At 32.8% G+C, this 12799-nt stretch overlaps 1 protein-coding gene across 1 annotated transcript in view; it reads right to left on the bottom strand.

The window, feature by feature from the left end:
* CHM (CHM Rab escort protein) overlaps positions 1-12799 on the bottom strand; it is a 171708-nt gene that overhangs the window by 57415 nt on the left and 101494 nt on the right. The window contains exons 6-8 of the mRNA XM_032474684.1: positions 11063-11179; positions 10432-10552; positions 8658-8883 (exon numbers count right to left, since the gene is read on the bottom strand). Coding sequence (XP_032330575.1) covers positions 8658-8883; positions 10432-10552; positions 11063-11179 — 464 coding nt within the window. The remainder of the gene's footprint in view (positions 1-8657; positions 8884-10431; positions 10553-11062; positions 11180-12799) is intronic.

Here is a 12799-nt window from a genome sequence, read left to right on the forward strand (position 1 = left end):
GACAAGAGAACAGATGCTTAAAAAATAGCTGTTGATTTAAATGGGAAGAAATGAAAAACATCAAATTTACAACAAATGACACAGATGCTTCTTCGCAAGTTTTCTAACCCTTTAACTAAATCCTTTCCTTCTTGTTGATAAGAATTGGGCCCAGAGAGCAATTCCCCTGGTTGCTTTCTCTTCAGCAGCGTAGCCTAGACAAGCACCATCAGCCACACCTGGAAATTTATTAGAATGCAAATTTTCAGGCCCCACTTCAGATCTACAAGTCAGAAACTCTGAGTATGGGACTCAGTAACCCCTGTTAAATTCTGACACAAGTGAAAGCTTGAGAAACACTGCTCTATGGTTCCTTTCACACATAATTTTTGCAGCAATTCATAAATATCTACTATTCATTCACCTATCCGTCAAATACTTAATGAATGATTACTATATACCAAGCATTGCACTGAGGCGATCTTGTATAATTTCTTATTATCAGGGTCTTTTAAAAATCATTATTTTATAGACAAAAGTCTATTCAGCTGATTAAACTAGGGTCAGAAAACCTGCCTATTTTTATAAATAAAGTTTTTTCGGAACACGGCAGCATACCTTCTTTTACATATTGTCTATGACTGCAAATAGTTTCGATGGAAGCCTTAAGGCTTGCAAAGACTGAACTATTTACTACCTGACCCTTTACAGAAAAAGTTTATTGACCCACTGGATTAGAACACAAATCTGGCTCACTCCCTAACTTGGTCTCATACCTGTCCTGGTGGCATCCTACAACAACAGCAGCAGCAACAGTGGCAGTAATTATAATAATCATAATAACAGTAAAATAATGACACTTAATACTTACGTAGTACTTACTAAGGCAAGCACTGTTTAATCACTTTCTAGATATTAATTCATTTTAATCTTCACAATCTATTAGGCAGATATTACTCTTATTATCCCTGTGAAAAAAATGAAGCAACTGTAGCACAGAGAGGTTAAATACCTTGCCCAATGATACACAACTAGTAAATGGCAAGACCAAGATTTGACCAGGGTTGGTCTGGCTCTAAAATGTACTCTCTTGTTTGCCATAGTAAACTTCTCCACACCACAGAAGCATAGGTATCTGTTCCCACCTCTTCAAAGAGGGGCCTGCAAATTACAGATTCAATAGCAACATTTTCTAAGTTTTCCCATCTCTGCCTGGTCTTTATATCCCAGAAGCACCTTTGCTATTCACTCTTTAGGACCTCCTCTTTTTGTAAGCTCTTAAGGAATGATTATCTGAGTTAAAAAATAATGTTTTTTTAATGGAAAATTTGTAACAATGGTTCTTAACTCTTGTTACTATGTCACGGATGTCTGTGAAAATCTGATGAAACTATGAATATTTTTCATAAAGACATACATAAAACATTTTATATATAAATTCCAAGGACCTAGGACCCTAGATTAAGAACAAGAACCTTTGGCATATTTCAGTACAGCTCTATTCAGCTGCAGTGCTGCAAAACAACAGTGTGCAGTGATCCATTATGAAAATATTTCTTACTGTATGATTTACCACACGCTCAGTGTTCAATTAATTAATCTGTTCCTTCTAAATTCACTTTGGCAAATTTTTAACATTTAATTACAAATACTGAAGGTTGTAATGCTTCAACATTAATAATCAAACTTTACACACACACGTACACACGTTTGGACTGGTCAAATCTACCAACTGGACATAGGGCCAGATTCTCCACCTAGGTGTATTGTGGAGTTCTACCTATGACACTGTGGGGGGAAACCAATGGGATTGGGAGCATGAAACAGAGCAATGCCACCTAGTCTCCAAAATGTGTAAAACGTAACTGCTACTGGGCTCATCCACATTAGTGTTTATCAAATGCACATGTACAAGTTTATAGGGGTGGAGGGGAAATTGATTTGCTCGTGGCCTGTTTTTCCTTTATCAATTAGGTAAAACAGGAAGTTTAGATAATGACTTTTATCCATCTAAACTGGCATTTCCTATTGGGCATAGACTCAGAACATGTTTCTAGAACACCATAAGAATGGTCCTTATACTCTCTTGCTTTTTTTTTTTTTTGTAAAGTGACTATGTATTAACAGAAAAGAAATAACAGCAAATTACAAGTTGTTAAACCACAACTATTTAACCCCCCAAATAACAACATTTTTATTAACTATCTTCTTTTAATTTTTTCAGAAAACATTGTTTAAAAATTATGTAAGACATGAGTTGTGAAGAACTCATATCAGGAAATCTGGTTTCTAGCCTCAACCTCTTTTTATCTGAACTTTCCTCATCTGTAAAATTAGACAACCAGTCAAAACAATATAAAAGCATTCTTCCAACTCTAATTTTTCCTGTTATATCATTACCAGAATAGTAGAAATACTTTTTTTTTACAAGAAGAGAGATTAAGGAGAATGCTGTTGAGGGGAAAAAATGTACTGTTAAAGAATCTAGATCCATAATCTAGCCCACACTTGTTGGGGTGAAGGGTTAAGAACACTGGAGGACAGGCATTAAAAAGTCATCTCAATTTTGCTCGGACCTCACATGTAGATGAGTCCATAAACTCATAAAATTTTCCATCAGTATTATCTTTGGCCAATTTTAAGGCTTCTCTTGGTTTTCAAATATGTTGATCCAGGTTAACAAATGTTTCTTAGATTTCAGAAAATTCTCTGAATAAAAAAACCTGATTATTAGAGAATACAATAAGCAGGTTCCTTTGGTTTGAGAGATGTTTTCTACTATGAGTTCTCCAAATGGAACCATACAACATTCAGTCAAGTATGTTTGGAGCTTGGACTTTGGACTAAAGAAGAAATTTTATTAAAGCAGAAGAAAAAGACAAAACAATATAAAATACCTTAAAATTTATATTCAAAAAAAAAAACCAAATTCCATGGTTAAGACAAAATCACAGTAGCATCTATTTGGCCCATTCTGGGCATCGTTCTTTCTGTCATTACTGAATGAACACATGAAATAGGAGATTACCTTTCCTGTCCTCCTCTGCTATTCCCATAATCTTAAGCAAGTTCCTCATATATTTTGGACTTATGATATTCTTCCATTCTCTCTTTTTAAAAGCTATAAGCTAATCAATGTGAGTTCTGTAATTTCCTGAGTTAGATCGTACATCTATTCAATTTTCCATAGACAATACTCAGGAAAATGCCATCTGAGTACAAGCACCTGGTACCAAGTATTTGGTGGTGAATTTATATACACATACAAACACAGAGAATTTATATTACATGTCAGAGGTAAAATATACTCATTCTTTATGTTTTCACAATCTCACTACATTAAAGGAAGAAAAGAAAAGAAAATCTAGGCCACTGAAGAATAGAAGACTGAATAAGCTAGTAAATTATTGGTTAAATACCTCCTCTTTATAAAAAAACAAATAACAATCTCTGTGCAGCCTAGGTCTATTTATAAAAAGAAAAAAATGTAAAGTTTGTTTGCTCCCACCGGTCCTGCTCCATTTCATAGGTTATGAAAACATGACACAGTATATGAAACCTATTCTGAACTAGAAAGTAGTTCTAAAGGCTTCTGTGTTACCAACCACACAGATAACAGAAATAAATTAGTCGGTTAGAGCTTAAAAAGGACTTCTGTTTGGAAGATATAGTGTGAGAGTTTAAAAATCTATACACTGCATACATATCCTGCCCAGCATGCCAGAAAAAATATTAACCAACTAATATACAGTAGGGAAAATTCTATGGCTTGCTAGACTAGAAAAATATACAGGTTTCAATGACTTTTCTTCCAATATGGTCCAATTTATGGATCTTGACATATTAATGGGTAGTAGGTAGTACAATAAATAAGCTTCATTTTCTTTGCTAAAAAAAAAAATCTACCTATTTAAATTGATAAAAACCTCAAAGGGCATTTATTCATGAAAGTTATCTCTAGTAGTTAAAATGTTATACTGTTTATGCAGAATTCATTTACAATGCAAGGATATGACTTACAAAAGTCTTTGAATCTTTCACATAAATATGCATGCATGCCATTTATAACAGTAGCCTTGATGAGAACACACTGTAACTGGCTGTGAGAAACGCTTAAGAGGGTTATATTAAAACAGAATATAGAATGATGGTTAGAAATCACAGAACAGGTGACACCTAATTCTGATAACCTGGTGATAAAAAGTGTAGGCTATGATGTATAGATGGTGGTAGTGTTACTACTTTAGGATATAAACAGAACAATATTTATATGAAATTATAAAGCACTACACAGGGAATCAAATATAAAAGTTAATATCCTTAGGCCAAGTAAATGCATTTTTATTATAAATTATAAATACATAGATTCATATATATATATATATACATATATATATATATAAAGAATTCAGAGTTGGCTTAATTATCAAAGTACCACCCAAAAGGTTAATACACTACTTCAAACTTAAGAGTTTTCTGTCATTGTTTTTAATATCTATATATACACACACACATTTAATTACATCATTTCCTGAAAGGATCACTTCAAATTGGAGAGAGACATAATTTTTATAACAAATATTAAATATGAACCACACACAAAGTTCTGAGTTAGGCTCTGCAGAGGGTAAAAAGATATGGAAGGCTGATGAAATCTCAGGTTATAATCACCTCTAGGGAAAAGTGTTTTCTTTCTTAGAATTCAACACATTAAGGGTCTCATTCAAATTTTATAACAGTACAGGGCAAACGAATGAAAATTTTAAATGTCTTTTCCCTGAGAAGCCACAAATAAACAAACGATAAATATATATTTACAAATGTATGAATTAGGAAAGCAAACATAGGGATTTTGTGAAAAAACAAGAATGAGGTTAAATATTCCATTTCCATAATGTGCTGGTAAGGAAGCCAATGAGCTTCTGCTTATTCCCCAATGAACCATTCTGTACCTATTCCTCACCCCAAAGTTCTGCAGGAGTCGGTGGCAAATGGCAACACCAGAGAAAGCAGTGTGGCTCCTTTTGAATCAGGCAATGCCACAGGAAGAGGAAAAGAATGATTAAGGAAACCACAGAACTCCCCTTAGTTTCAATTGATAGGAGAACCTCTGGCCCTGGGGGACATGACACTCCCCATTCATCCCTACTTTTTTGGCAAGTAACTGGAGGAGAAAGAGATTGTCTGGAAATATACAGATCTTTCATATTCAGAATGAAGTTACTTTCAAATTTATAACATTCTTACCACTATTCATAAAATCACTTAGTTAAGAAATGTGGATTTGTGAATACCTACTTCTTCCAGCAGTATATTGGACAGGATACTGTGAGGGTCCTCCTATTACTACCAAAAGAACTATTTCTTACCTTAAACCTAATTTTTATCACACTACTGAAATTGAAGGAAACAGAAATGTTATAGGAAATCCCCAAACGCAAACACACATATGCACAGTACAAACAAATCCTGAGCTGAGTTCAAAGCTTTGAGCAACACTACAATTTAAAAAAAAAGTCTTGTTGCCCATATCAGTGTGTGAGCAGTATTTGGGGTTCCTTTATTAAGCAAGGATTCCCTGAAGGGAGTTAGAATGGTCCCAAGTCTTAGTGCCTTCTGGCTGAAGCAAAACACAATAATCCTTCAAGGAAAGTATCCTTAATTCGGGCTCCCAGATTTCCACAAATTAAAGTCAATCAAATACAAACTCTCAATCAAAAATAAGCATGATACAAGGAAATAAATCACTGACATTCATCAACATATAGCAGCATAAAAAATATCTGTATATAGAAAAAAATGAACAAGCAAAAGAGAGTAAGAAACAATGACATGGAATATTTGGGGTGGGGAAGCAGAACTTCTAAAAATGTAAGGTAAAAATATTGAAGTAAAAAAGGGGTTCAATTATAGAGTAGTTACAGGTGAACAGAATTAGTAAACTGGTAAACAGACTTTAATAATGTATCCAAAATGTAGCCAGAATGACAAGGAGATAAGAAATATGAAAGAGAGATTACAAATATGGAAGAGAGAATGCTAAGTTCTAGAACATATCTATTTGTGGTTCCAAAAAGGTGAGAAGAGAGACAATGGGGGAAAATAACATTTGCAAAGATACTGACATAATTTTCCAAAATGATAAATGACAATTCACAGATAGAGGAAATACAATATAGTTGTTTGAACCATATGAAATTGTAGGTCAAAATGGTTTAATATTGTTAATTTCATATGGTTTAACGTATACCAAGATAGATAAATACAAAGAAACCAATACCTAAATTTACTGGAGTGAAAATGCAGAACACCAAAGACAAACTCTTAAGACAGCTTGAGAGAGAAGAGATATCACTTATAAAGAAATGACAATTAGGCTGACATCAAACTTCTCAACTGCAAAAATGGAACCCAAGTGACAGTGGAATAAAATTTTAAAGGACTGAGAGAAAGTACTGCCAACCTAGAAATGTTTACTTAACAAATATTCACTCAAGACAAAAAGGCAAGAAAAAAATATTTTCATATACATGCAAACTAGAAAGCATTAACTACCAGGAGCATAAACTAGAGGAACTTTTAAAATTATACACTTCAAAAGGAAAGAACAGCCTCAGTTAAACTGGACTCATTCTGCTTAGTAAAAAACAGAGATTGTCATATGGGATTAAAAATATGTAAAAATATGCTATTTAAAGCTCTAAATATAGTTGAAAAATGAAGGGATGGAGAAAGATATAACCAGCAGATACTAAAAAGTTGGAGTAGTTATTCGATATCAGACAAAGTAGACTTTAAAAAATGAATTATTAAGGATGAATAAGGTCAACAGAAAATGCAGAATATTAAATTCATCAGTAAGATTAAACAATTATAAATTTATATGATCTTAATAAATTGTTTCAAAATAAATAAAACATAAAAATTTATAGGATTATAGGGAGAACCGACAAATCAAAAATCCACAATGGGATATTTCAAAACATGGTACTCTAGTATTGATATATCAAAGAGAAAAACACTTCATTAAAGTTAGAAAATTACAGCTTGATGCTTAAGTTATTAGCCTTCAAGACCAATAATTAGAGAACCCTGTACCCAACAACTAGATAAACACATTCTTCTCAAGCACACATGGAAAAATTACAAAAGTGGATGATATACTAAGTCATAAAATAAATAAATTTCAAAGTATTAGTATCATAAATACATACTTTCTAGACACAACAGAATTAAATTAGATGGTAAGAGCAGAAGAAACAACCAAATTAACTACTTTAAACTCATGGATCAGTGAAGAAATCCTAAGGGAAATTAAGATAGGACTAAAAGATAATGAAAATAATATATAATACCTGTGTAAGATTCAAAACAACAGTTAGAACTTTATCATCTTAAATGCTTATATTAGAAAATAAAAAAGAAGAATATTTAACTCATTGGATTTCTGCCTAAGAATCAGCAAAGGCAGGGGAGGGGAGGCATGCATTGAGCAAAATCCAACGAAAGCGAAATAAAGGAGATAATAAAGACCAGGAATTAATGAACTAGGATACAAAGCTGTAGTAGAGAGAGACAAAAAACCCAAGAGTTGAGTCTTTGAAAACAGAGAGACTGTGAAGGTCTCTCTGCCCAAGGTTACGTGGCTGATAAACAGAGGAGCCAGGATCTAAATCTCGGCAGTCTGTCTCCATAGCCCAAGTTCTTAACTACTATGTTCTACTGTCCCCAGAAGTGCTCAGTATAAAAGAAAAGATTGCTATATTTGACTACATTGACCTTAATGACCTCCATGTATCATAAATATCATAAGGCAAGACACATACAACACATTTAACTGAGAAAAGATGATTATTCAGAATATATAAAAACATTTACAAATCAATAAGAAAAAGACAACAACCCAACAAACAAATGGGCAAAAGACATGAACAAGCATTTTCCAAAAGACAAAACATGAAAACATGAAAAGCCAATCACCATATGAGATGTTCAACCTCATTAGTAATCCAGGAAATGCAAAATAAAAATACAATGCAGTGATATTTTATGTGAGTTTGATTGACAAAAATTAAAAAGTCTGATAACACCAAATGCTGGTAAAGATGGAGAGCTATGGGAATTCTTATATACTGCTGGGGAAGGTAAACTGGTACAACTCTCTGGAGAAACAACTGGGCACTATCCTGTATGAACCTTCATATATCCCATGACTCGGGAATTCCACTCCTAGATCTATACACTAGAGAAAATCTTGAACTTGTATATCCTAAAACATATACAAAGATGTTAATAACAGCAAAAAACTGGAATTACCCTGTCTCCATCCACATAAAAACAAAAATAAATTGTGGTATATTCAAAATGGAATACTACACAGCAATGAAAATAAGTTGACTGTAATTATATACAACAACGATGATACTCTGAAACATAATATTGAATGGAAAACAAAATTTACAGGATGATTCTATTTTATAAAGCTCAAAAACTGGCCAAACTGAATACATCATTTAGGTAAGTACGTAGGCAGACAAATAGATTAGAAAAGAGTAGAACAACAAAGTATATGTTTGCATATAGTCAATCTTGAATAAATCTCACTTTGTCTTCCTAATTTTCATCTGTTATTCAAGTATCATCTTAAGAAGAGACAAGAAAACCAATGCCTGTCTTACCTGCAGAAACACTGAGGGAGCTCTCCTTGGCCATATAAAGGAAATAAAAATGGAGTGTTGCCATACCGCCCAAGACAGTGAAGAAAGTTTCTGGTAGCTTTGAGACCATCTATGGTACTGCTGGCTGTCTCTGATGTCATTGCAATTGAATGCAGGACAAAATATTGGAGGTTGGGGGTTAATTTTTGGGTTTTTAAATATTCAGAAAATGAGATTTCCTCATAGGCTGTGAAAAGAAAGATGAAAATGTATCCATTAAAATCAGAGCCAAACTTCAATTTACAATCACAGCACAAAAATGAGATCAAGTCTGTTTAAAAACACTTAGCAAAGGACACAAGTGGTAATACTATCACATTTTGGACAGAGACCGTTGATTTCAGGGGTGGGGAACAAACTAGAAACAATCTCACTATCCTAATTGGATTGATGGCACAACTTTTAAGCTTTAAATGATGAATCTTTGCTTAGTACTTTACGGATCTGAAAAACTAGAAAAGCATTCAGTAATTCATTAACCATCACAATAGGTTTCCATGGTTGGCAATAATCTTATTTTATTCTCATTAAAACTGTAGAAGAATGCCAATATTTACATTTTAAAATATTAAATATGACAAATGGCAATTTTTTTGGTGAAAACAATGATGGAGTAATACTTAATTTTTTTGAATTGCTTTTCTTAGGAAAACTAGGAACAATGAACTATGATGAAAAAGTAACGAAACTAATTTGTGTGTGGCTAGTGGAATCAGTCTCACTGCCTTCTAATCATACCTCAAAACATAAGGGACCCATAAAAACTATTCTTTTAAACCAAGAACAGAAAAAATGTAATTGGACTCTTAGTGATAGGATATATAATTCCATTACAAAAGACAATAACTGTAAAGAAATAATTTATACAAACAAAAAAATTATAAACATTTTCAGAAAGAATATACATTTACACTACTGTGGAGAACAGTTTGGCAGTATCTAATGGACTTGAAGCTTTAAGAGCAAGAGCTAAACTTTTAATATTCCATCTAGTAAAAAAAAAAGTTCTGCTGTATTTCTCACTGTAACTTTATAAATGAATTGTCAGTATATTCCTATTTTGAGTAACTTTTCCAGCTCAATGCCATTTAAGTGTAAAGCTCTGATACTAAAGTGGTGTATTCAATTTTCAACAAACTTTGAAGTAATTGGCCCCAGATCACACAGTGAGATGGGTCAAAGCCAAGACCAGAAACCATGTTTTCTCCTAATCCAGGGGTTCTCCCCATATCATCTAGCTTCTTTGTAATCAATCAAAATGAGTAATTCAATATTCCAAGCAAAGGTAATCCTGGAAAAAATACAAAAAATATAGATATTTTTCCTTACTGATAAAAAAAATGAATGGATAATGAAAAGAGAATATCATCTATGAAGCACCAGTTGACAGCAGTGTTTTATTAACAAGAATAAAAATTAACACCCAGTACAGCATTTCTATCATGAGGAAAACATTCTATAGCTGCACTGTAACCATAGGAGCCACTAGCCACATGTGGCTATTGAGCACTTGAAAAGTAACTAGTGCAACTGAGGAACTAAATTTTCAATTTTATTTAATTTTAATTAATTTAAATTTAAATAGCTACATGTTGCTAATGGCTAACCTACTGGGCAATGCAGAGTAAAAATGTTTTAAAAGAGTAATGAATGGCTCACAAAATCAGAGCAAGCCTATGAAAATAATAGGAAATCGCTAATAATATGAGAACACAAATTTAATGAAAAACAATACCTTTATATTCATCAGGATGCTCCTCATACTCCATACAAAATGTAAGAAACTTCATTAGCATTCGCTTTTCTACCATAGTAAGTTGTTTGCTATTAAATACATCTGCTCTGGAGCAAGGAACCTAAAAAACATGATTTTAAAAGTTAAGAAACCGCTTCCCGGTTATACAAGTATTCCCAATGACATTTTTTTTTCCCTTTAAGTGTAACAAGATTATTATTTCCTTTCTAGGCAGGCTGTTTCACTTTCCATCAGTTCTAACGGCATCTTTGTTGACTTCGGAGCTAATTAACTTGTGAGCTCTCTTAATTCTGCCAAGTTGTTTCTCACGCCATTAAAAGGCCAGCAGCATGTCACCCCTAACCGGGAACAAACGACAGCTCAAATCTAGCAATGCTGCCTGAAATTAACACTTTCTCAACACCAACATCAAGCTACAGAGTAAATTAAGAGAAATTAACACTAGACATTTTCGTTGGCAATCTCTTTCTATTTACATTTGTTAATCACCATGCAGGATTGGAATCTGCTGCTTTACCAGGAAAACAACAATCTTATTTGCTTCTCCATTCAAAACAAACCATAAAAATTTAAGCTCATACTCAGTCACAAAACTTGCTCGGCATAGTACCTGTTCCACTCTTCCATCTCGAAATGCAAGAATCCTGGTAATATTTTTGAACTCTGCGTATCGGCTAACGTTAGATTTGATTAGAAGATCAATTAGCAATCCTCGAGAATACAACAGCTGCAGAAAGAAAGTATTTTAGAGGATGAAATAAACGGTGAAATGGTGGCAACACTGATAAGCACTAAAATAAAGATACATAATCTTGTTATATTTTAAATTATTTGTAAAAATAAGCATTATACCTATTAATATTATAATACAGAACACAATTTATTATTGGTTCACAATGGATTATCTAAAATTCAAAAATCCAAAAAATTCTGGAATCCAAAATCTTTTCATAACTGGTTTGGTAACAAAACCTGACCCAAACTGATAGAAAGTTTTTCTATTTGTCCCAGTTAATGGAAAGATTCGTATATTTGACTGCAGAAATATTCATATGTTTAATAATAGAGTGCTTCTTCAGCCTCTGCTAAGAATGCTACATCATATATAAAATATCAGTCAGCATATACATTACTTGCTAAAATAAATTTTTAATCCAAATAACAGAATATACCAGGCCCCAAGGGTTGTTGATAAGGGACCGTAACTTTATATAAGGCCAGGTGATTATTAAGAAATTATTAAAAGGGAGAGGGTATAGCTCAGTGGTAGACTGCATGCTTAGCATACACAAGGTCCTGGGTTCAATCCCTAGTATCTCCATTTAAATACATAAATAAGCAACACCTAATTACCTCCCCACAAAAAACAAACAAAAAATATTTTTAAAGAAATTATTAAGAGGTCTGCTGGACCTCCTTACAGACCAAAAAAGAAAAAGACTAACCATTCTTTTGCATGTCCACCAAAAGAGTCAAATTATAAGGTCCCTCTGTAACCTTAGCAGTCTAGATTTATATGATATGTCTTTCTTAAGAAGTGGGAATGATGGTTATGGCCAGCATGAATGTAAGCGACTGATTTAAACTCTGAACATATAAGCAATTTCCAAGGGACAAAAACGATTTTAGCAGTATTATCTAGCATGTTTTAAATTTTAAATGCAACAGATTTGGCTATTTCCTATACTGAGATACCTTTAAGTGTCTATAACTCTATAAATGTTAAAAATGTAAATGTTACACCTGTAATAAAGGGGAAAAAGGAAAAGAAATTAGATTTACTACCAAAAAAGAAGAATCTCAAAAATCAATCAAAACCATTAGTCTGAGTATGCAAGAGGTCAGCACAGACTTTCTGTAAATCAATATCAGTTAGGTGAATTTTTTAAAACTATTAGTCTAACATTGTATAGAACAAACAAAATTGACATCGCTTTTTTGAAACTAATCCAATTACCCCGACTAAATACAACATATTACTTTGTTACCTTCAGCCTAACACACTACACAATTGATATAGTTCATGTCTTTAAGAATATATTACTGGGACATTATACTGTACACAAGAAATTAACAATTGTAACTGACTATACTTCAATTTAAAAAAATCAGACCTTGAATTAATAAAAAAAAAATATATTGCCAAGTCTTGATTCTGTAATTATAATAAAAAACAGGTACCAATATCTTATTCATTTAAAAACAAATACTTAAGAGTCAATGGTACCTCGGCAATAATAATTTCACAAATATTAATACATGAAAACATAAACTATTTTAACTTAATAAGATATAATAAACCGTAAGATTTAATGTCAGCTTTAAAAAGAATGCATTTAAGATACCA

Source organism: Camelus ferus, chromosome X, assembly GCF_009834535.1.
Source record: "Camelus ferus isolate YT-003-E chromosome X, BCGSAC_Cfer_1.0, whole genome shotgun sequence".
Taxonomy (NCBI): Eukaryota; Metazoa; Chordata; class Mammalia; order Artiodactyla; family Camelidae; genus Camelus; species Camelus ferus.